The 26,479-nt window shown below is 42.1% G+C and overlaps 1 protein-coding gene across 1 annotated transcript; it reads right to left on the bottom strand.

The window, feature by feature from the left end:
* Positions 1-1,915: 1,915 nt before the first annotated feature.
* On the bottom strand, positions 1,916-24,638 carry rfwd3 (ring finger and WD repeat domain 3). The gene is given in 14 exon segments (XM_034126927.1): positions 1,916-3,289; positions 3,476-3,690; positions 4,328-4,542; positions 4,747-4,923; positions 6,202-6,352; positions 6,601-6,835; positions 8,195-8,309; positions 11,572-11,663; positions 12,540-12,734; positions 14,379-14,434; positions 14,532-14,638; positions 14,640-14,792; positions 20,787-20,989; positions 24,418-24,638. Coding segments are annotated over 13 exon segments (2,058 nt in total). The 5' UTR covers positions 24,418-24,638; the 3' UTR covers positions 1,916-3,145.
* Positions 24,639-26,479: the final 1,841 nt, after the last annotated feature.

Below are 26,479 nucleotides of genomic sequence, written 5' to 3'. Positions count from 1 at the left end.
CCACTCTGTTGCCTTGTTGGCACTCGTTACGCCAATACTATGGCCACCAAACTAAATATGTTGCCTCGTCTCTACTTCTCCGACAAGGAATTCAACTTCACAGTTATTGAAGTTTCTTTTCTTGCCTCTTTTTTCTGTCTTTGCCATGTTCATTTTTGCCTGAAATCGGTTTGATGAATATTCATTATGGGCGTATCAATAACTATTTATGGGCAAATATGGGTGTGACGAGAAGCTCGTAAAAGCTGCGCCGCATTTCGAGTCGATTGTGATTTATAAAGGGAAACAGGCGTAGGAAGTGCCGTACGCACTTCCCTCGCCGGTACGCAATGTTTTGTGAATCGGAAAATGTCGGAAAATGTCTGTACCTATTTTTTTGCTTTGTACTACGTAAGCAACCTTCCTACGTCAATCCTACGCAAGGCGTTATAAATGAGGCCCCTGAACATCAGCAGGAGAGGACTCTTTAAAGTAGAGACACTACATACTGATATACACCTGAACATCAGCAGGAGAGGACTCTTTAAAGTAGAGACACTACATACTGATATACACCTGAACATCAGCAGGAGAGGGCTCTTTAAAGTAGAGACACTACATACTGATATACACCTGAACATCAGCAGGAGAAGACTCTTTAAAGTAGAGACACTACATACTGATATACACCTGAACATCAGCAGGAGAGGACTCTTTAAAGTAGAGACACTACATACTGATATACACCTGAACATCAGCAGGAGAGGACTCTTTAAAGTAGAGACACTACATACTGATATACACCTGAACATCAGCAGGAGAGGACTCTTTAAAGTAGAGACACTACATACTGATATACACCTGAACATCAGCAGGAGAGGACTCTTTAAAGTAGAGACACTACATACTGATATACACCTGAACATCAGCAGGAGAGGACTCTTTAAAGTAGAGACCCTACATACTGATATGAACCTGCATTATAGGGCCTCTTTTAGCTTTTCAAGGTGTATTTGACTATTTCTAATAATAATCTTTAATATCAATTAATTCCCTATAAACCGAGTAAAACGATTATGAAAATTGCCCAAAAATGCTGAAAACAAACCGGTCACGTTCATCTCTACCTCCACACTTTTAACTACCGTCCTGTATTTATATTTACAGTATTTACAACATGTATTGTATTCACAGATTCATGTTTATCTCTGAATGAAAGCGAAACACAACAAACAGACCACTCACAAGAATTTAGTTAAAAATAACATAAATTTTATTAACTTTGAAGTCGTACACAAACAGTTTGTAGCAAATATACATATATACAACTTCCTTTAGTAAGAAAACAAGGAGAAATGTTCAGGACATTCGAGTCCTTTTGGCACTTGATGTTCAGAGGAGTTTCATAACGTGGAAACGAAGGAAAGTGGCAAAAAACACACGGAGAATATTTGGGGGAATCTTCAGCGTCCTCACTGTGGGATCAGTCTGGAGTCAAAATACAAATCAAGTCACTACTGACCATTTTCCAGATCACACCATCGATTATCGTCCATTTAAAGCTGAGTCGATCAACAGGAAAGAAATCAATATATATATATCTTTTAATAATCGCTCACAATTTAAAGTAAGAAACGCAAACATGTCAGAAAATTCACTTTTCTGCCATTAAATACAGAGACTTCCTGCTTTTCCTCAGGTTGAAGCTATTTGGGTTTTTTGACACCATTAAAAGATTCTCTCTCTCTCTCTCACACACACACACACACACACACACTCACTCACTCACTCACTCACTCACTCACTCACTCACTCACTCACTCACTCACTCACTCACTCACTCTCTCACTCTCTCACTCTCTCACTCTCTCTCTCACTCTCTCTCTCACTCTCACTCACTCACTCTCTCTCTCTCTCTCTCTCTCACACACTGTCTCTCTCTCTCTCTCTCTCTCTCTCTCTCTCTCACACTGTCTCTGTCTCTGTCTCTCTCTCACTGTCTTACACGGTTCAGGGACCATCGGAAATCACAAAACTCAGTTATACAAGCAGCTACATGTGTCATTAAATCCAGGAAAAATAGATTTAGGGCAAATGTTTTAGATTATTTAGAAAAGCAGCGATGATTTGGAAATGATCAGTAGTGATGGAGATGTACAGCTGAGGGTAAACCAGTGGTGATGGCCTTTAATCGGGGAAACCAGGAGGATTATACCTGTGGGACATGTTTACCTCTTATGCTACAAATCATGTGTCAGCAACATATTAGTGATGCTTCTTCTCTCCGTTTCCCACCAGTTTCTATGTATTTCTTAAAGGTTCGAGGCGTTTTGTGGCTGGGAAAAAGGGGTTATATTCTGAGGAAAGCTCAATATTCAAATGGTAAATTTAGGTGTAATTTGTTGATATTCTTAAGCAAATTTAAGAGGAACAAAATTGAAATGTTATGAGGTTTAAATCACACATTTACAGGGAAAAACCCCAAAAAATATCCATCAAATCGAGACTTTTTCACCCAAAAATGTGCAAATTAATTAAGAAATTAATCTCCATGTCAAAATAATAGTTAGTTGCATCTCTGCACTTGACGTTCACTGTGATGGATCGATTTGAAGTTTCATGCTGAATGGACGCAAAACATTGAACAAAAGTCGGCCTGAAAACGGTCGTAAAAAAAAGTGCACATGATTTGTAGATGTCGAGCAACACACACACTCACTTCATTTCACTGCTTCATGCGAGTCCCACCTCCGCCAGATAAAAAAAACGGACAAAATGAATCTTGAGTTTGTCGATTCAGCCGAGTTTGATCCACCTGGACTTCTTTAGCAGCGGAGAGAAACATCTGAACATAAAAAAGGACTCGTGTACTTTTATAATCTGACGTTAGACTCATGTAAACACAATATGATCGCTTCCTTTAGGGGAGACTCTCCTCACCTGTCCAGGTATCTCACACCTGACTGCATTCATCATCACACCTGTTAGAAATGTGGAAGTGGAAAAAGTATACAAAAAAAATAAAAAAAGGTTTTCCCTCGGGTCGATCACTCCGTTTGTTCTGCTCGTCTTTGCAGATAAAAGTTTAAGCAGCATTGGATTTCTCCACACACACACACACTGCGTCCTGTGCGTGTGTGTGTGTGTGTGTGTGTGTCCCTCCTGTTCACTCCCACCTGTAGAGCTTCAGCATCTTCTCGGTGAGCGATGCCAGGAAGTGCTCGCCGTTCACAGAAAACGGAGAAATGTCCAAAACCGGGAGATCTGCCGGAAGCTTCTGAAGCAAAGAACCACTGCTGGCATCCCACACCTGAGGAAGAGGAGGAGGGGGGGAGGAAGAGGGGGAGGAATATTTTCAAAAAAGAAAATATATCAACAAACGCCTAAATCAAATAAATTATAACAAATGTATTTTGAGATTTAGGCTCTTTAAATTAACCAATAAACATCTCTCTATATATATATATATATATCTCTCTCTCTCTCTCTCTCTCACCATGGTGGAGTTGGAGGCCTCGTCCCCGGCGCAGACCAGCCCCCCCGCTCCTCCGGGGCTCCTGAACACAGCGTTCTTGGTGAGGAGTTTACAGGAGGGGCCGGCGCTGAAGCTCTGCAGCGGAGAGACGGAGACCTGCGGCAGCGCGGAGGAATCCTGCTGGGGGGTGCGCGTCAGAGACATCAGCACGCAGCGCAGAGAGGGGTTGGAGCGGCCTGCAAAACAAAAAAGAAGTCTGAGAAAATACGTCCCAAAGATATGTGACATTTTTGTTTCAATTATGGGGAAAAAGTCTTAGAAATTACCCCAAAATAAGATTTGTTTTATATTGGAGAATTCTCAAATGTTCAGAAAAAGTCAGAAATGTGAGTTTTTTCAGGAAAAAAAATCAGAATGTTGAGGTTTTCAGAAAAGTACGAAATGTAGAGATAAAAAAACAAACTACGAAATGTAAGATTTTCAGAAAAGGCATAATTTTGAGGTTTTTCAGAAAAAATCCAGAATTTTGAGGTTTTCAGAAGAAAAAAAGTCATAATTTTGAAGTTTTCAGGAAAAGTCAAAATTCTGATATTTTCTGTAAAAATTGCAGAATTTTAAATGTTCAGAAAAAAAGTCAGACATTTGAGTTTTTTCTGAAAAATCTGAATGCGGAGATTTCAGAAAAAAAGTCAGCATTTTATAGGTTTTCAGAAAAAAGTACAAATTCTGATATTTTCAGTAGAAATTGCAAAATTCTTAAAATGTTCCCAAAAAAGTCAGAAATGTGAGGTTTTCAGAAAAGTCAGAATTCTGATATATTCAGTAAAAATGGCAGAATTTTGAGTTTTCCAGAAACGGAACATTTGGTCTCACCTGGCCTGTAGGTGACGAGGCAGTGGCGGCTCTCCGTCTCCACCTGGATGTCGGTGCAGCCGGCCGTCTCCAGGGGCAACAGGTGAGGTCTGTAGGTGGTCTCGTTCACCTGCTCCCAAAAACACCCGCCCTCCAGAGAGCCGGCGATCAAACCGCCGCACGGGAACGAGCTGGAGGCCGCCCGCGGGACGTAGCACAGAGACGCCACCGGACACCTGGACACAATCAATACCGTCTTAGTGGCTTTAAAGGTCTCCTATTTCACGTACATTTCATCCGAATTTTTCACATATTGTTCACATGTTTTTGGGACATGTTCCATAAATCCTTCTAGCATTTCTTCCGAATTAATTTAGGGTGCTCAAGTGTGTGTGTGTGTGTGTGTGTGTGTGTGTGTGTGTGTGTGTGTGTGTGTGTACCTGGAGCGTAGAGGCTGCAGCTCCTGCACGTGTGTGCTGGTGTCTCTGGTGTCGTAGACGAGCACGGAGCCGTTGCTCAGCCCGGCGTAGACGTAGTTACTGTTATCCAAACACCAGCAGCAGCTCCACACGGGCTTACCGGCATTATAGGTCTGAACCACCGTGTTGGTGAGCAGACTGAAACACACACACACACACACAGAAAAACAGAACAGGTCAAGACATAAAGTAGGTCACTGAATACCCCAATGGTGAATTTAGAAACAGAGGTTGCTAACAAGTGTCTAAATGAAGCGAATAAACGTCATCACGCCCAACATTAGCCGCATCTCCATGCCACTGCCATATAGCGAGGTGAGTAGAGGTTTCAAAAAGGATGTGGAAACCATGAAGGTGTTTCAGATGCCCAACATCCTGCGAATGTTTGGCATCTGTGTCGAGGACGAGACGGGTGAGTGGACTGTAAAATGTAAAATTCTGAATATAGAGTGGTGCAGCAATGAGTCCTCCACAGTTTCACCCACTGTGTCTGCCACCTCCCTCCATGCCTGGCTCCTCCGGTTTATATCCCGGTAGGTAAAGAGGGACTGGTCATAAAGCACCGGGTGATTCCCTACCGCCACGATTATTTTCTCCTCCATTTTTTGGCATATGAGGAAATGAACTGCGGTCTGGCTCTCCCAACATACACGCGGTTTGATTGGCTAGCGCTTGTACTGGCAGATTTGCATAAGCGGGATTTGATTGGCTGACACCTCCGTCGAAGCTTCAAAAGTAGAACATTGCTACACTTTGCTCCCACAATGCAGTTCGGCGAAGCGTGACGTCACCCCATTCAAAGTGAATGGGCAGAAGCGTTGAAGCGGCAACGCACGCCGCCGTGTGTAGGCGGCGTAAGACACAAAATACATCAGTAAATACCCCACTGGAGAATGTCCTATTGGTCTTGGAAAGGGCAATTGCTAAAATATGACTAAATAAGAGTAATACACATCATCCCTGTGAACATTAGCCACCTTTAGCTTAGCGGTGGTGACTTGAAGTCATGTGACCGTGCTGTAGTTCCTTTATAGCCCAACATTAGCCACCTTTAGCTTAGCGGTGGTGACGTGAAGTCATGTGACCGTGCTGTAGTTCCTTTATAGCCCAACATTAGCCTTTAGCTTAGCGGTGGTGACGTGAAGTCATGTGACCGTGCTGTAGTTCCTTTATAGCCCAACATTAGCCACCTTTAGCTTAGCGGTGGTGACGTGAAGTCATGTGACCGTGCTGTAGTTCCTTTATAGCCCAACATTAGCCTTTAGCTTAGCGGTGGTGACGTGAAGTCATGTGACCGTGCTGTAGTTCCTTTATAGCCCAACATTAGCCTTTAGCTTAGCGGTGGTGACGTGAAGTCATGTGACCGTGCTGTAGTTCCTTTATAGCCCAACATTAGCCTTTAGCTTGTGTGTGTACCTGGTCAGTTTGATGGTGTTGTCCAGAGCCGCAGAAAGCAGCAAGCTGTCGTTCTGTCTGTTGAAGGACAGACCTCGGATCTGTTTGCTGTGGATGGGAACGTACTGACTGGCCTTCATGTTCACCACGCTCACCTTCTTCACCCCACAGCCTGAGGAAGAGGAGACAGGTGAGAGGAGGAAGAGGAGACAGGTGAGAGGAGGAAAAAGCCTCATGTCACTGATTAACAAGTAGGAAAAACAATGCATAGACTCATACACAAATATGCTTTTCCTGGTGCTCAAAGCGCTTTGCAAGTAAAGAAGAATCATAGGGCCTCTTTAAGCTTCTCATTAAATATTTCTGCCATCTTTCGGCTGTTTTGTTGTGGTTTCAAAGCAGGAAGTGGGGTCTCCTCACCTGGCACCAGAGTGGAGTGGGGGGAGGGCTGCGAGGCCAGCAGGCAGCTCAGAGGCTCGCAGTACGACAGAACTCTGGACCCTCCGGCCATAGACACCAGAATCGCTTTGGAGAAAACATACTGCGCCGACCTGGAGCTCTGAGAGAGGCCGAGGAGGAGCGAGGAGGAGGCCGAGGAAGAGGAGGAGGAGGAAGAGTAAACTGGGACTCGACCAGCCATCATAGCCCTGAGTTCCTGCACAGAGAGAGAGGAGAGGATTGGAAGGGTTTGACAAACAGTTGGTTATCTCTCTGAGGTCTAAGCCCTTTTTTCATGTTTGCCTCGTCTGAGCTTTTGTTTGTAGAAATGCTATTAAAACATGAACCCTGTGCTGCACAATCAAGTTCTATACATGTTTGTTTTCATAACAAGCTAAGCTATCAGCATGTGTAGAATACAGGGATGACACGTGGATGTAGAAGTAGTTATGAGACATTAAGTACAAAGGAAAAAAAACTCAGAGGGTTAAACCATTAAGCACATGGCCCTCTTTACCAGCTCAATATTTTTCATGTTAACCTTTTGAACAATTTGAACAAAACATGTCTTTTTTAAATGAAGAGATATATATTAAACAGATCAAATGATCAGTGAGTCACACGAGACAGAGAAGATGTGTATGCGATATATATAGTTAAAGCCTTCCATCTGTGCGCAAACTTATCTCGTGCCCTCATTTTTTCCGGCTGTGTATTTTCAAATTCTAGCGCACTCGAGCCGTTTCTCAAACTTACCTACCCCACCTTTAATGAAACATAGTCACGAAAAAAATACAATTCCCCCAAAAATAGGGATAAATAGCAAAATATAATACTTAAAAACGTCTTGAAGTATTTAAAAAAGATGCGAAATAAATAATAATTTAGCCTGAATCATATATAATCGTTAGTTTGAAAAATATTATTTGTATAATTATTTCATGTAAATGTTGATGACAAAGAATTCAATTATTATTTTTGAATTAAAAGCTGTAAAATAACATATAAATAAAATGAAGTCCCAAAAAACAATGAGATAGGAACAAATATTTTAACATTAAAATTCAAACTATCATATATGAATATAATATCATTTATTATGTTTTGTTCTAAGCCCCTATGAAGCACCCAGCACCAGTTCAATATGTCATGTAACCCAGGTGAATTCACACATAAAAGTATGCAACAGGTGTCTTTAAATGCAGAAAGAAATATATATTCAACTGTTCAAATGATCAGTGAGTCACACGTGAAAGAAGGTGTGTATGCGATCTATATAGTTCCTGAAAAATAGCCCAAAAAAATCTATAATCCCCAAAACTCTGTTCCAGGTTTTCTTAGTTCAGTCCACTTTGCATCCATTAAACAGGAAGTGACTAGAGATTCCCTGCAGGACATTTATATAGTAAAAAACCTGCCAGTTATTCAGCAATCAATGATGTATTTGATATAAATCCAATAACTACAATATGAAAGGAATACATCACTTTAAAACAATGATTTTAGTTCCTTCCAAAGTATTTAAAAAAGCAGATAATGAATAAATAATGGTACATTGAATATGAAACTGTGATACCTGCAGCTCTTGTTGTGCTTGTCCGTATTTGTTGGTGACGACCTGCAGCTTCAGTTTGTACTGAGCTGACTCCAGTTCAGCCTTCCTCCTCAGAGACTGCTCCTGCTCCAGAGACCTACACACACACACACACACATTAAATGTTTTATATTAACCCACCAGTTATAAGATCAGGGTATATGCAGGAATCCTGAAGTCACATGTAAGACCTTTTAAGACCTTTATTAAGACCCTTTCTATACATTTTAAGACCTCATCGCCACTTGGGCCCGTTCTCATGTCTTCAAACTCCCCTCCTCGACTCCTATCCTCGTGTCTTAGTCCCGCCCACAGGAGATGCGAGCGGAGGAGCCGAGGAGAGAGGAGGGGAAGCAGCAGGCGGTTAGAGAAATGAGAACTCCTCTCCTCTGAGCTGTCATTTTAAAGAGACGTCCATTAATGATGACAGGAGGCACAGCAGCCCTCTGTCTGATGGACAGATGTGTTCATGACCACTTATATATTTACTTTGATTCATTCACAGTGCGGTATAATGAGACAATAACAGGCTACACACACACACACACACACACACACACACACACACACACACACACACACACACACACACACACACACACACACACACACACACACACACACACACACACACACACACACACACACACACACACACACACACACACACACACACACACACACACACACACACACACACACACACACAGCTCCTAAAGCATAATAATCAGGCGACAGCCGTTGTGTATTTTATTTTGTGAAGCACTAAATGGTTTTAGAAAAATATCGACTCTTTGTTTGTAGATATCTACTAAACTAAAGCAAATAAAGAGAGTAGGCCTGTTATACTGAGTGATATATATTATACACACTGCTCTGCTTTCTGCACGGACCTCACAGCTGTTCTCACTGTAAACATCGCGTCGCGATGAAAGCAGTTCATAAAATAATATCCAGGGGATGCATGCAGAGCTGTCATTGGCTGAGATCAGTCCGGCCGTGCGTCTCGACTCTTTGAAACATCACTGTTGCCGGAAATGCATCCACGAAGGAGCCGTGGAGGACCGTGGAGGACCCATCAGTGTCTCCTCGGTTATAGCTCCTCCAGAGAGCCTCCTCGACGCTCGATGCTCGGTCCTCGATGTGCATTTCGAGAAATGAGATGTCCTTCAACATGGCGCGCTAAAATTCATTTCCGGGTCACTACCGGAGGACCGAGGGAGTCGAGGAGTCGAGGAGGGACATTTGATGACATGAGAAAGGGCCTTGGAGTTTTAACCGGTTACCTTGGCGACACACTTTACCTCACATTGACTATATACAGTATTGATTGTCCTTCCTCCTTATCTTCCAACCATTTGCGGTATTTTTGGAACTTTAAGTATTTTTGGAACTTTAAGTATTTTTGGATCTTTAAGTATTTTTGGAATTTACAGTATTTTTGGAACTTTAAGTATTTTTGGAACTTTGGACGCTTTCCATACATTTTAAGACCTCATCGCCACTTCGAGTTTTAACCGGTTACCTTGGCGACACACTTTACCTCACATTGACTATATACAGTATTGATTGTCCTTCCTCCTTATCTTCCAACCATTTGGACGCAGACTTGCATTTCCCCATAACGATGTTGTTTAACAACCGGCGTAAACGGACCTTCGCGCGCTATCAAGCAGTGAGCGTGCGATGTCCTGTTCTGATGACGTCAAACCCAACGGGATGCCATAAATAAACTACACAGAATCACACTACACACCTACGCAATGATTACATTCAGGCAGACTGTAGAATACCTCTTTGGACAATTTATATACTTATTGGAAACTAGCTACAAAATGGAAAATGCCATTTAAGTAAGGGATGATGTGCAGCGGTCAGTATGGGGAAAAGAACACCGACAGGCTGATCAGGAGCCCGACACGAAGCGGAGGGATCTCGATCGGCATGAAGGTGTTATTATTACCGCTTATCACACGGCCACATTCTCAACAAAGTAACGATATGACTCCCAATATTAATTGAAATGCTTTTATGGATTTAGAAAATGATTTTATTGATTTAAAAAAATAGTTGTATGTATTGATTTAAATTAACATGCATCCGCTAAGAAAAATAGTCCGTTGTTACTGTTTGAACTAACGTAGCAACGGCAGGAACTGCTTCGATAGCGTTTTTGAGGAGCTTTTTGATTACAGATTTGAAAACATCGTTGCTTGCTTTAAAAGTAGCACAATTCATGATGTCAAACCTTGGGAAGTATCTAGATATCCCTGCCCTAATGCCAAAGTCACTGCACACTGAATATGTGTCGCGGTTTGATGTCTATGTCTGGACCGCTGCGAAAAAAGGAGGGTTTCCGCCCCGTTACTTCTCCGCTGTTTTCTTGTCGCTCTTGTCTTGTCAGTTAGAAAAGTCAAACTGTATACAGTTCAATCGAACAGACTTGTTTGTGCAGATGTGAGCGTCCTTAACAACGGTCAATAAATCCTTGACAGCGGTCTGTCTGTTCTGGATTAACAACGTGTCACGTGTTCTGAATTGACCAATCAGAATCGAGTATTCAACTAAGCCATGTAATAATACTTTTTAATAGCCTTAATTTTCGCTAAATTTATTTATCTACTTTTAATACTTGTTAAGACCCCGCGGACACCCTGAAGATAAGAAGTACTTTATTGATCACAAGCTGTGTTGCAGCGGCATAAAAAGACATGGCATTGCACAATAAGATTAAAAGACAAGAAATAAACGTTTAAAAATGTCAACATCTCAATAGCAATACAAGAAAAAAGTAGAAAATATACATGTTGAATTACAAACAGTGACAGAATATAAAGCAGGATATTAAATATACATAAGTATGTGAGGAATGGAATATTAAATATTAGATTGGATATGTTGAGTTATTAGAATCTGTTTATTTTATACTCTTATACTAAAAGTCACTTCCTGTATTGCCGTGATAAAATGGACAATAAACGTGTCGAAGCAACGCCGACGGTGTGTGTGTGTGTGTATTTATTCCTACGGTTCAAGGTTCTTAATTGTCAATCTGACATAGCTACAGAGTAATGATGTAGTTGAAAATCTTATGTCACAGGCTTCTCCAACAATGCAACATAATAACATAACAATAAGAGCAAGAGCAATACAAAAAGAATAATAGTTATAAAATAAAATAAAGTGATGATGTGGAATAGTGCAGTACGAGTCTATATACAAGTTATTGGAATGATATATATATATATTAGGTATTAGATACATACTACTGAGCAGCAGATGGTAAACTATGTTCACGGTATTCCTACCCTAAGATGGCAACGTCAGTTTAAATTGACCCGAGTGAAGACTTCACTCACTTCTTTAAGATCTCCTGCTCAGAGTTGTCCAGCGCTCTCAGTTTGGGCGCGTAGAGCAGAACGATGTCCGACCGCTTCGCCTTCTTGTTGCACTACAGAGGAACGACAGATCATCATTAAAGTCAAGATGCAGGATGATATACAACTTATCCTCCTGCAGCGGTCAGACTATACAACCAGCTTCAGGGCTTTATTGTCATGTGTTCATACCCAAGGGTGTAACTTTGGTTTGAGAAGTGGGGGGGACACAAAACAGGGGGTCCTCCGCAATGAAACATTTTCTCGATTTAATTCCATTTCCTGCCTTTCTACAAATATATTAGGGACTATAGTGTTAACAAATCCAAGAAAAATGTGTAGTGTATATAATGAGTGTGCACACTTATCTAGTATCCTATCCATGTGAACCTGTTTTACGACAGGAGAGAGCTCTCCCTCTCCTTATTGTTGAAACAGCTTCTAATCTCCGTTAGCTCCGGGCTAGCACCAGATGCTAACAACAACCCACGTAACTCTCTCAGTCTCTCTCTCAGTCTCTCTCTCTGTCTCTCTCTCTGTCTCTCTCTCTCTATATATTTGTCTGTCTCTCTCTCACTCTCTCAAAGTCCGACAGGAAAGAGCTCTCCCTCTCCTTATTGTTGAAACAGCTACTAATCTCCGTTAGCTCCGGGCTAGCACCAAATGCTAACAACAACCCCCTCTCTCTCTCTCTTTCTATCTCTCTCTCACAAGATGCGCTCGTGCCACACACACACAGACGCTCCTCCTTGACGATGACCGCTTGCGTAAAAAAATAATAATAAACACATTTAAAAAGTGGGGGGGACACAAATGGGATTTTGAAAAGTGGGGGGGACATGTCCCCCCTGTCCCCAGTGGAAATTACGCCCATGTTCATAGCTACACTGTAGCTATGAACACATGACAATAAAAGCCTTGAATCTTGAAACCGCCCGTCTCTCTCTCACCTGCGGACATTTGGCGGCGGACCCCTGAGCTTTGAGCCAGCGCGTGATGCAGGTGAACCCGAACAGGTGTCCGCAGCGCAGGGCTGAGAGTCGGTGCTCGCCTGCTGTCGTCCACGGCTCGAAGCAGACGGAGCAGACGTCGCCTTCTTCTCCCTGCGAAGACGAGGGGGCGGGAGCCGGGGGAGCGAGGAGCGGCTGGAGGAGGAGATGAGAGTGTCAGCTTCATTGATAAGATTTAGTTTGTTTTGTTTATAGCGTCGTGGACAGTCCCCCATTGATCGACTGTCACAGGACACAGGAAATGGAGCAGCTTTAGCCAACATTGCTCATTTCCAGCCGTTGTCCCCGGACAGATGGCAATAGACACATTTTTAAAATCACAACACATGAACAGCATTAGTTATAAAGAAAGGATGGATAGAGGAGAAAGGATCAAAGAGAACGATGAAGTGCAAACACACGTTACTACATACATGTCACATATAGCACGTCACAATCACACAACAGAACCGAGGGGCAAGGTAAGAGAAGTACTTTATTGATCCCAACCCCACAGCTAACGCACACACAGAAACCCTAAACTAAAACACTAACATATCAAACTGTAGCCTCAACATGAGGTCCGTTAAACAAAACAGACACTCCCAAAGGTTGAAGCTAAATAATGCACAGCATGTTGTAAGGGACCAAGTGAATGCAGGAGTCTATAAACATGTAAATACAATGAGATAAACAAGAATCTAACGTACAATTAAGTAAGGTAAAGTGAAATAAAATAAAATACTTTTTATTGTAGTAATAAATATGAAGATAAATAAACTTGGAACAGTCGACCAGGAAATATTAGAGAGGCAAATACGATGAAGTTTGGCTTTTCATTAGCGACGTCCTTCTGTTAAGTGGTCTCTTAAAGGTCCCATGTCACGCTTTTCTGGTTATGACCCGTCCCCTTGTGTTATGTAGCTTTTTCTGCATGTGAACGGTCTGCAGAGTCACAAACCCTCAAAGTACACCCTGTAGACCAGGGGTGTCAAACTCAAGGCCCGGGGGCCAAATCCGGCCAGCGACTTCATTTTATGTGGCCCCATAAGAGCTTGCAAAGAATATAATATGTTTATTATACGGTTACATGCTACTTTACAGAAGCACGTTGCCCATAAACGACATGTCCCACAATGCATCTCAAATTTGACTTTTTCTCAGAATTTGACTTTTTTGTCCAAATATGCCTTTTTTCTTAGAATTAGCCTTTTTCTCATAAATAGATTTTTTTTTTTCAAAATGTCACTTCTCTTTTTCAAAATGTCACAATCAATGTTTTTCCAGAATGTGGCTTTTCTTTTAAAATCATATTGTGACATTCTTACTGAAGAGACTTGCAATTATTTGCTCTAGACTTCTGCTTTCAGACGTAGTTAATTATGAAGTTATATTAATTAATGATATAGTCTTAAAGTTACAACCGGCCCTTTGAGTGCAACCATAATGCTGATGTGGCCCGTGATGAAATTGAGTTTGACACCCCTGCTTTAGGGAGTAAAACTCTAACACAGAAAAGACCTGTCTATGCTGCCCCAGAACGCCTCGTTGGACATTTCTCTTTTTCCATTCGTTTCTTCTTGGGTGCTCTGACGTGCCCAAATGGACCAATCCGTGGACTTCCTCACACACACTCAAATCTTTTCTCAGCTGCAGCTCAAGCTACAAAATGTAATACCTTGGAAAATGCTTTTTAATACTTTTTAATAGCCTTCATTTTCGCTAAATTGATTTGTCAACTTTTAATACTTTTGAAGACCCCGCGGACACCCTGTATTCATATAAAGCTATTATTATTACCTGTATGTCTTGATGTTCAGCTTGCGTCCTCTCACCGTCTGCAGCTGAACTTGAATCTGAACACAGACGGGAAAAGAAAGAGAGAGAAATCAAACTGGGATGTTTTGACCCAGACTTGTGAAAGAAAACCAAGGACCTGTGTGTGAGACTCACTGTTTGGAGCTGCTTCCTGGGGTTGTGTGTGCTGGGCGTTAAGACGAGGGCTAGCAGGCAACACTAGGGGGTCGAGGGGCTCCAGAGCAGCTCCCTGACCCCCCCCGCTCTTCCTCCTCCTCCTCCTCAGACTCGCTGATCTCCGTGGTGCTGCCGGAGCCCGGCTCAGCCGCCGAGGCAGCTGGAGCTCGCAGCAGGAAGTCTGGAAATCCTCTAGAGGGCGCTGCAGTCTGGCTGGGGTAATGCACCCTGAGACCCTGCCTAACACACACACACACACACACACACACACACACACACACACACGGTTAACTCTTTCTGACAGAATACCAGGGGTGGGAAGTAGTGGAGTACAAATACTTTGTTTCTGTACTTAAGTACATGTTTCTAGTATCAGTACTTTACCCCACTACTTATTTTTCTGACCACTTTTTACTTTGACTTCTTACATTTTGAGCACAAATACCTGTACTTTCTACTTCTTACATGTTGAACACAAATACCTGTACTTTCTACTTCTTACATGTTGAACACAAATACCTGTACTTTCTACTTCTTACATGTTGAACACAAATACCTGTACTTTCTACTTCTTCACATGTTGAACACAAATACCTGTACTTTCTACTTCTTACATGTTGAACACAAATACCTGTACTTTCTACTTCTTACATGTTGAACCCAAATACCTGTACTTTCTACTTCTTCACATGTTGAACCCAAATACCTGTACTTTCTACTTCTTACATGGTTTGAACACCAAGTACCTGTACTTTCTACTTCTTTACATGTTGAACACAAATACCTGTACTTTCTACTTCTTACATGTTGAACACAAATACCTGTACTTTCTACTTCTTACATGTTGAACCCAAATACCTGTACTTTCTACTTCTTACATGTTGAACCCAAATACCTGTACTTTCTACTTCTCACATGTTGAACACAAATACCTGTGACTTTCTACTCTCTACATGTTGAACCCAAATACCTGTACTTTCTACTTCTTACATGTTTGAACCCAATACCTGTACTTTCTACTTCTTACATGTTGAACCCAAATACCTGTACTTTCTACTTCTTACATGTTGAACCCAATACCTGTACTTCTACTTCTTACATGTTGAACACAAATACCTGTACTTTCTACTTCTCACATGTTGAACACAAATTACCTGTACTTTCTACTTCTCACACATGTTGAACCAAATACCTGTACTTTCTACTTCTTACATGTTGAAACCCAAATACCTGTACTTTCTACTTCTTACATGTTGAACACAAATACCTGTACTTTCTACTTCTTACATTTTGAACACAAATACCTGTACTTTCTACTTCTTACATGTTGAACCCAAATACCTGTACTTCTACTTCTTACATGTTTAACACAAATACCTTACTTTCTACTTCTTAGCATGTGACACCAAGTACCTGTACTTTCTACTTCTTACATGTTGACCCAAATACCGGTACTTTCTGACTCTTACATGTTGACACAAATACCTGTACTTTCTACTTCCTTACATGTTGAACCCAATACCTGTACTTTCACTGTCTTACATGTTTGAACACAAATACCTGTACTTTCTACTTCTTACATGTTGAACCCAAATATCACTGTACTTTCTACTGTCTTACATGTTGAACCCAAATACCCTGTACTATTGTGTAACTGTTCTACTTCATACACATTTTCCCAAACTAGGCTGGTTCCTTTAGTGTTGGAATGTGTGGTTTGGGGGCCGTGATCATCTATTATTTTGGGTATTATTATATTATATTAGATCCATAGTCCCCGTAAGGCGCCGTGCTGGTGGCTGCCTGTTGCATGCAGCTCCCGGTGTTTTATTGATCTTTGTCTTTTTGTTTACTTTTATTCTCTTAGTTGTACTTTTTTCTTTGTATATTTAGTTCGTCTTGCAGCGAACTATGGCCACGTTTTACATCGAACGTTTTCTGGTCATTCTTCTGCTACTTTTTTCACTTTTTGTGTCGGAGAGCCATGCTCAGAGGAGTGATGGCATTGTTTACACGCGTGAGCAGCTGATTGCGCTGTGCCGACCCGTGCTGCTGCCCGGAGCCAGGCATGACATCCCGGAGGAGCTTCGGAGGCTCAAGCTGAGGATGAAGAAGAAGATGAGGTACAAACCCTGTGTACCGGCCATCATAATGGGGAACGTGAGGTCTTTGGGGAATAAGATGGACGAGCTCCGCGTGCTGACGAAGACGCAGTGGGAATACCGTGAGTGTAGCATCATGTGTTTTACCGAGACTTGGTTGCACTCGCTCATCCCGGATAATAACACGGCTCTCCCCGGCTTCACGAGTGTTCGGGCGGACAGGGACGTTATTCTGAGCGGTAAAAAGAAAGGAGGAGGGATTGCACTGTATGTGAACGAACGATGGTGTAATCCTGGACATGTTACTGTGAAGGAGCGTTTCTGTAGCCCGGACATTGAACTGCTAGCTGTGGGATTACGTCCATTTTATCTACCTAGAGAACTTTATTCTGTCATCGTAGTTGCTGTCTATATTCCACCGAACGCGGACGCGGAGGTGGCTGGTGACGTCATTCACTCCTCTGTGGCCAAACTCCAAACTCTTCACCCAAATGCATTCATAACAATAACTGGGGATTGTAACCGTGCAAAACTGGACAAATCTCTGCCTACATTCACTCAGTATGTGAAATGCCCCACCAGGGGAAATAATACTCTGGATCTTCTATATGCAAATACCAAGAATGCATATTGTGCCACTGCCCTCCCCCCCCTGGGCAGATCTGACCACAACCTCGTCTTTTGGCTCCTAAATATGTCCCTCTGGTGCAGAGGCAGCCTGTATCCACCAGGACTGTGAGGAAATGGACTCCAGGGGCTAATGAGGCTCTACAGGCCTGCTTCGAGACCACTGACTGGGCCGTGCTTTGTGTGCCACATGGAGAGGACATCAATAACATGACTGACTGCATCACAGAATACATCAACTTCTGTGAACAAACAATATTACCGGCTAAAACTGTCAACTGTTTCCCCAACAATAAACCCTGGATTACTAGTGACCTGAAAACTCTTTTAAATAAGAAAAGGAAGCTTTTAAGTCTGGGGACAAATCAATGCTGAAGAGTATCCAGCATCAACTGAGAGACAATTTGAGGAGGGGCAGAGATTCTTACAGGAAGAAGCTGGAGACTAAGGCCTTGCTCACACGGGACCGTTTGCGTTTATGCACAGTATGTGTATTCAAAAAAGTCTTCCGTTCACATGCATTTGTTTCATTTAACGTGTCTGTTCAAACGAGGCCGCTGGAAACGCTGTAGTACATATGCCAGGACTGTAAGTGGCGCTGTAACTTCCGCCAAAATACACCAAAAGCCGCGAAGAAGAGCAGCCTGGAGCAGCCCCGCAGCAATGTTGCCATGGCTACCCTTCTGTTTAAGCCCTGAAACTGAAAGAAACTGAAAGAAACCGAATCTGTTGTTGCTGATGGTTGTGGTAGAGGAGCTGTATATTTTTGCACTAATATCTGTAGCATGGTCAGTAGCAGTAGCACTAGCAGTAGCTACTGACAGGAGGAAGTGTGTGTGGCGATTGCTGGTATTCAGCGGGATATAGTCATTTCCTCAGCATATGGATAAATGCAACGGGGAAGTTAACTGAAAGAAACCAAGAAGCACGTCTCTGTGGATATTGCATCGAGAGGACGGCTCAGAAAGAGAGATATTCTCTACAAACACCGGGTGAGATGCACCTTTGTCAATATAATGGATCAATGCATGAAATCTGACTCTGTTTATTTTGTTTAAGGAGTATATTGGGCGTTAACAATTCTGGTTTGCCTTTTATAATATTATTTCATTCAAGAACCCCTTGTGCGTTTAATTAACACAGCTATTTTTGATGGTTGCTACAGCAGTGAGCAGGAGAGGTGCTATTTTTTTTTTTTTCCGCTATTTCTTCAGGAAATATTCGTATAGAGGTGATTACACGGACTCAGTTGACCCCCCCAGAGCGTTTCGTTTGCAAATCTATCCACCTTGGGACCCGTTATCGTTTGTGGGGTCAGTTTCTATCGGCCTCGTGTAAATAATAGGGCTATACGCACGCGAAACTATGCAGATACAAGCAGTTTTCTCCTCGTGTAAACTGCGCCTAAGCTCCAGCAGAACAATAGCAGGGATGTCTGGGCTGGGATGAAGGCTATCACTGGCTTCAAAGGGAGAGACAGACTGACTGTGGGCACCCTGGAGAGGGCCAACGAGCTGAACACCTTCTTCAATAGGTTTAGCTCTCCGCCCGCTGCTGTCTCCTCCACTTCCTCTTCTCACCTCACCTCCTCCTCTCAGCCTGGCGTCAACATCCCCCCTCTGCTCACCACCTACACTTCACACCTCTCCTCCACCACCCAGCCTGGCTTCTGCACCCCCCCTCTGCTCACATTGCCGCTGACCCCCCCCCCCCCCCCTCTGCTCATCTTGCCTCAGACCCCCCCCCCCCCCCCTCTATCCCCCCTGCCATCAAGCCCCCCCCCCCGCTTCACTGTGAGCACAGGACAGGTCCAGAGTCAGATGGAAAAACTCCACCAAGGCAAGGCTGCTGGCCCTGATGGTATCAGCCCCAGGGTCCTGAGGACCTGTGCACGCCAGCTGGCTCCTGTTCTCCAGTATATATTCAACCTGAGCCTGCACTTGGAGACCATCCCGGTGCTGTGGAAGACATCCTGCGTTGTTCCGGTCCCTAAAAAGACGACTCCTTCTGGGCTCAATGACTATCGCCCTGTAGCACTCACATCTCATGTGATGAAGGTGCTTGAGAGACTGGTCTTGGCCCATCTCAGACCGCAGGTGAGATCATTCCTTGACCCTCTGCAATTTGCCTACCAGCCTCACCTGGGGGTGGACGATGCCATTATTTACCTGCTGCAGCGTGCTCACTCATACCTGAATGGATCGGGTTTGCACTGTGAGAATCACCTTTTTTTGATTTCTCCAGTGCATTCAACACGATCCAGCCTCGGCTACTGAGTGACAAGCTGCAGGCTATGAGGGTAAACTCGTCCACCATCTCCTGGATTACCAACTACCTCACGGACAGACCACAGTACGTCCGGCTGGGCAGTGTGCTGTCTGATGTGGTGGTTGGTAGTATTGGAGCCCCACAGGGGACTGTGCTGTCTCCTTTCCTGTTCACCTTATACACCTCTGACTTTCTATACAACTCAGAGTCATGCCACCTGCAGAAGTTTTCGGATGACTCTGCAGTGGTAGGGTGTATAAGGGATGGACGGGAGGAGGAGTACAGAGCGCTGGTGGGTGATTTTGTTGAGTGGACTGGAAGAAATCATCTGCTTTTGAATGTGGCCAAGACCAGAGAGATGGTCGTTGATTTCAGGAGGAAGAGGACATCTCCTCCTCTGCCCCTGTGCATTCTGGGAGAGGATGTGGCAGTTGTGGAGGTCTACAAGTACCTGGGAGTGCACTTAGACAATGGCTGAACTGGAGGATCAACACTGACGCTTTAGTCACGGACGTCTGGATCTTAAGTTATCAGAGCAACAAGCTGAGCTAGCTCGGTTAGCCTGTTTTGACCTTTAACCCCGGGGTCCGTTTGCTTCGGAGATTTGGTTGTGATTGGTGGTTTGCTGTCACTCACTCAAGGACCCCCGACATGAGAGCTGCACAAGTTTTCCTTTTGTAGCAAGCAGCAAAATAATTGTAACATGACGTGTTTGAGTTCATTTGCCTACTTAATATCGCACGTCCTGCGATGTGACTATCGCGCATGCTGCGATTATCGTCACGACACGATATATCGTGCAGCCCTAGTCCAAACCTTTAAGAGTGAAAAAAACGACTGAAGACCCGTCTTTTGACTTTTGTTTCTACTTGAGATGTGTGAGATGTGTTCTTGTGTTTGTTCCTTTGGGGACTCCACGTGGTCTGCGTTTTGTTTCTATGTTCAGAATCAGAATCAGGTTTATCACCAGAGGTTCACACGGACGAGGAATTTGACTTACATAAAAGTAAAACAAAAATTCAAAAAACACAGATAGAGAACTACTTTAAGAAAACTATAATAACATAAAAAAATATTTAAAATAGTAAAAAATATAGTAAACTATAGCAGCATTTACATAGAAATAGAATGGAATACAATTCGGCAGTAATAACAAAAGGAAAACAGATAGTGTACATAAAACCCTTTTTCTGTGAAAGATGCTTTACTAAATAAACGTATTATATTAGGATCTCACCTGAGTCTCCTGCGCATGGGACCCCCTTGAGCAGCTGATCCCACCGCCCTCTGGCTGAAGGCCCAGGTGGCAGGAAGTCTGGGAGGAGATCGAGCCGTCGCCTGTTCTCTCTGATCAACTTCATCTTCATCGTCTTCGTCCACCTCCGTGCTGCTGCCGGAGTCCAGGATGATGAGCGAGGAGTCCACCTCCATGGCCTCCATCTGCAGGGAGAGTTTAAAGGTCCCCTATTATACTGTTTCTCATCAATATATCACAGGTCTCAGATATATACAGAGCCTGTCTCTGATTGGCTGAAACACCAAACAGATCATTGCAGCATTACCCATAATCCCCTCTGTTTTAGCCCTGTTTCCAAAGTGCTGATTCTCTGTCTGTTACTTTAGATGAAAATAAGGAGCCCCTCCCCACGCCCCTCTGAGAGAGGTTTGGTTACAAAGAACTCAATGGTGCTCTAGGAGGAGATTCAGGTGATAAGGTGGGGGGGGGGGGGAGTTACCTTGGTTGCTCATTGGCTAATGGTTACACAAGACAAAACATCGTTATGACATCATGAAGTGGCCAAAATCTGATCAGCTCATTTTCAGACAGGTTTTTATAAAAATGGATCAAAAAGAGAGAGAATCTTTGTTCCTGAAACTTTCAGAGTCTCTTTACACAGAGGGGACACATGTTGATGAAGAAGAGACATGAAGAAGAGGGGACACATGGTGATGTAGAAGAGACATGAAGAAGAGGGGACACATGTTGATGAAGAAGAGACATGAAGAAGAGGGGACACATGTTGATGAAGAAGAGACATGAAGAAGAGGGGACACATGTTGATGTAGAAGAGACATGAAGAAGAGGACATGTTGATGTAGAAGAGACAGGAGAAGAGGGACACATGTTGATGTAGAAGAGACATGAAGAAGAGGGGACACATGTTGATGTAGAAGAGACATGAAGAAGAGGGGACACATGTTGATGTAGAAGAGACATGAAGAAGAGGGGACACATGTTGATGTAGAAGAGACATGAAGAAGAGGGGACACATGTTGATGTAGAAGAGACATGAAGAAGAGGGGACACATGTTGATGTAGAAGAGACATGAAGAAGAGGGGACACATGTTGATGTAGAAGAGACATGAAGAAGAGGGGACACATGTTGATGTAGAAGAGACATGAAGAAGAGGGGACACATGTTGATGTAGAAGAGACATGAAGAAGAGGGACACAGTTGATGTAGAAGAGACATGAAGAAGAGGGGACACATGTTGATGTAGAAGAGACATGAAGAAGAGGGGACACATGTTGATGTAGAAGAGACATGAAGAAGAGGGGACACATGTTGATGTAGAAGAGACATGAAGAAGAGGGGACACATGTTGATGTAGAAGAGCATGAAGAAGAGGGGACACATGTTGATGTAGAAGAGACATGAAGAAGAGGGGACACATGTTGATGTAGAAGAGACATGAAGAAGAGGGGACACATGTTGATGTAGAAGAGACATGAAGAAGAGGGGACACATGTTGATGTAGAAGAGACATGAAGAAGAGGGGACACATGTTGATGTAGAAGAGACATGAAGAAGAGGGGACACATGTTGATGTAGAAGAGACATGAAGAAGAGGGGACACATGTTAATGTAGAAGAGACATGAAGAAGAGGGGACACATGTTGATGTAGAAGAGACATGAAGAAGAGGGGGACACATGTTGATGTAGAAGAGACATGAAGAAGAGGGGGACACATGTTGATGTAGAAGAGACATGAAGAAGAGGGGACACATGTTGATGTAGAAGAGACATGAAGAAGAGGGGACACATGTTGATGTAGAAGAGACATGAAGAAGAGGGGACACATGTTGATGTAGAAGAGACATGAAGAAGAGGATTTTGCATGATAGGTGACCTTTAAGCTAAATAAAGCATTTTAAAGGTATTTGAATCCACCTCCATCTGCAGGGAGAGGGAGAGCAGGTTGGTTGGTTTGTAATCCAATACTTCTAAAGCTAGGTTTTGTGGAAAGGTGGGCACGCCAAAAATGATGTCTTTGTGTATTTTGTGTATCATGGCGGGTCTGCTGTGTTTGTTCACACACCTCCAAAAATGTGGAGTAGGATTTGAAAGTTCACAAGCTGTGCATGTTGGGATTTTCTGACATGATGACTGCCTCAAATATACTAATCAATCAAATAACTTAAATCAAGAATTAAAATGTTCAATACAGTTTAATATGTCTCAGGACAAACACTTCCTTGTACCTTTCTCCTACTTCTTAAGATAAATAAAGTCTTTAAAAAGTATTTTGGATCAGTTTGGTTTTTCTGAGAAACCCGTGAAAAGTTAACTTTTACAGACACGTGGTTGTCACTGGGCAAAGCTACAAACAAGTCATGACCTTATAGGAGGATTTGATGCATTGCAGTTTTTAAGAGGAGTAAATTATCGCAGCCTAAATTAGTACTGAAATGTGGAAAACAAGTCTGAAAAAGACCCCCAAATACATGTAAAATATATATATATAAAATGGTCAAAAAACACACATAGGATGATCTTATAGAATGAGTTGCAGTGCTGCAGATTGAACAGTCAAGGAGTTAAGTACAATGCAAGATAATGCAGCAGTACCATTCCTCCACAAACACCATAACACTGACAGGAGACATTTTACTGCACAACCAATACGTGTACTTTAAATTAAATTAAAAACATTTACTGTGTGATTTCAGTACTATTGGTTCACTAAATGCTTCGATACTTATTTCACAACTGCTGCCTGATAAGAGATTATATCAAAGGAAGTGTTTATCTTGTTCTGCAGTGCAAACCCTGCAGAGTCAAAAGTTACACAACCTAGTATGTTGTGCTAACTAGCTAGCTAACGTGTATATGTATAGATAGATAGACAGAAACAACAGAGCCAACAGAAGCTCTTTGGGTTTAAAATCATACTTGAGGCAGGGCTATGTTGAACCATTTCTACAGTAAGTAAGCAACGTTACATAACAACAATTTAAAATATCATTAACCGTTAAGATCATCTGGTAACCACGGACGCTGGAGTTAGCTTAGCTTAGCATATGCGGTTATCTTTACCCAAGGTGGGTCTTTATTTGAGTCAATACATATAATAATATATTTTATTAATCAACCGTTTTATCAAGTGATCAAAGACGCTGTTAATGTTAACTATGGTGGTTTTAGTGTAAATACGCTAAAGAAAATGGGTCAGATTCTTGTTAGCACGGCTAGCTAACATTTGTAGTTCATTTAATGACATTCCTAACACACTACATGTAAATAACACCCTATTTTTAAATGTTGTAAGCTATAATTTGGCCCTTCATTGTGTCTAATTTGCCAGATAGCTTACATATTGTTATATTTCAGGGTCAACTTGTATATGTTTAACTGTTAGTTCTGTTTCTGTTTGAGATGTATTTTCTATTTTGATGTTTGTTATTTTCTACGCTTTTTATATTTAAATGTATGTGCAATGCCTTGTTTAAACATGCTGATGTGACGAAAACATTACCCAATTCAGGATCAATCAAGTATATCTTATCTTATTTAGCTCGCTAGCTACTGCAAACTGGTAATAGCAGCATTAGCATAGTTAGCACGGTGAGAACCAGACTCCTACCTGTGGAAAGTGAGGGTTTAACAGCCGCAGATCCCCCGCTTGATAATGGCACACAGTAACATCATGGCTCCACTGCTAACACACAACTTAAAAAGGTCCGTTTTTCTGTGAGTTTTTACCAGGGTTTACTTCCAGGAGCGTTATAGAGAAACCGCGGGTCAGGGATCGAATCTCCCGGCGCTCAGATCACTCTGCTCCGCCCCATCCTGCCTGCCGCGTCATCACCGCGTCATCACCAGAGATCCTATGAGGAGAAGATGGACACCCCGAAGAGGCAGAATATTGTTTTTTTTAAAGAAATGTAATTATTTAATTAATGGAAAAACATTTTTGCTCAATAATTAAGTTAAGGGGGTTTCTTTTAATATGTAACACAAACAACCCGAAAAACAATGACACGTGCATTACGTCACTGTTAAATGATCTACCATTAGACAGAATTCAGCCCGCTCTGTCACTGCGTCATCACCGCGTCATCACCAGAGATCCTGGAGAAGATGGACACCACGAAGAGGCAGATTTTTTTTTTTAAAGAAATGTAATTATTTTTAATTTGTTTTATTAGTCATTTGTCGATATATTGAACATGTCAGAAACATTTTTTTTAAGGGGGTTTCTTTTAATATGTAACACAAACAACAACCCGAAAAACAATGACACGTGCATTACGTCACTGTTAAATGATCTACCATTAGACAGAATTCAGTCCGCTCTGTCACTGCGTCATCACCGCGTCATCACCAGAGATCCTATGAGACGAAGATGGGTAACACCAAAATGCAAAATGTGCAAAAGAGAAACCAAACCTTACCGTCAGAATGAGAATCAGAGAGTAGGTTCACACAGTAGGAATTTGCCTTGGTGTATTTGTTGCAAACATAAACACAGTTAAAGACAAAATATAAGAAAAACAACCCAAAAATAACAACTATAACGTAAAAATATAGAGAAATATTTACATGAAATACAAAAAAAAACGACATCCAGTATAACATGACATAATACAAACATAATAAAATATGAGAATTGCTGAGTTGTTCAAATTGCATTATGACATTTGAAAAGAACAATATTTTATATGTTTTTTTAATAATTGGATACAATTGTTTATTTATCACCACTCTTTTTGTATTGTTGTAAATATCAATAATATACACTCTAAAAAATGCTGGGTTATTTCTATAAACACATTGCTGGGTTGATTTGGCTGGGTCATAATTATGGGTTATTTGGGTACTGTAAACACACTGGTGGGTTGTTCATGCTGGGTCACAGGGGTTATTAGGGCTTCAATTGCAGTTGAACACCTGCCTGGGTTATTTTTAACCCAGAGGTTGCTTTATTCATTTTCCCTCTTCTGAATCATTCTGGAACCATCTTTTTGTCATTTCTCACATCAAAACACAAGGTATGTAACCTATATTTTATCACTATATTTGACCTATATTTATATAATTATACAATTCTGTAACCTATATTTTTTTAACGAGTTGTGATAACAGCACAATAGGGATCTGTATTAATAGTAATATGGCATTTAACAGACTGTGCAAAGTCTAATGTCTAAAAAATAATGTAACCCATATGAAATATAGGGCTACTAGACCCCTTTATGTCATTTAGATGTATGAATACATGTTGTTTCTGCATGGAGCACTCTAGAATGTATACCCAGGGTAATGAGTGGCGCGAATCACTCCGCCCCTCTCTCTCTCTCTTTTCCCTGTGAACAGTGAACACCCTGAAGACAGAGACATAAGTCGAGCAGCTCCTAGTGTAGTGTGCATAATAAAGTAACCTGTGTACACAGTGTTCAGCTATGAGTTTGCTTAAGAATATATGTGTGCTTAATTACACCGATTCCTCTTTAATAGCAGTCTGCATAACAGGAAGCTAGAAATATGAGAAGTGAGGCATCCCTATTGTTACGTTCCCTCCAAAATCTAGGGGTACGAAGGGGAGTAACAAAACACAGAACGACCAGCACGAGAAAAAAAGAGAGGAAACTGATCTCTGAAGTCACCAAAATGAGATTTAATCCACCAATGATAGACAAACAGGT

The sequence above is a fragment of the Trematomus bernacchii genome, unplaced genomic scaffold (genome assembly GCF_902827165.1).
Source record: "Trematomus bernacchii unplaced genomic scaffold, fTreBer1.1, whole genome shotgun sequence".
NCBI classification, from domain to species: Eukaryota; Metazoa; Chordata; class Actinopteri; order Perciformes; family Nototheniidae; genus Trematomus; species Trematomus bernacchii.
This window is presented reverse-complemented; position numbering and strand designations above follow the sequence as displayed.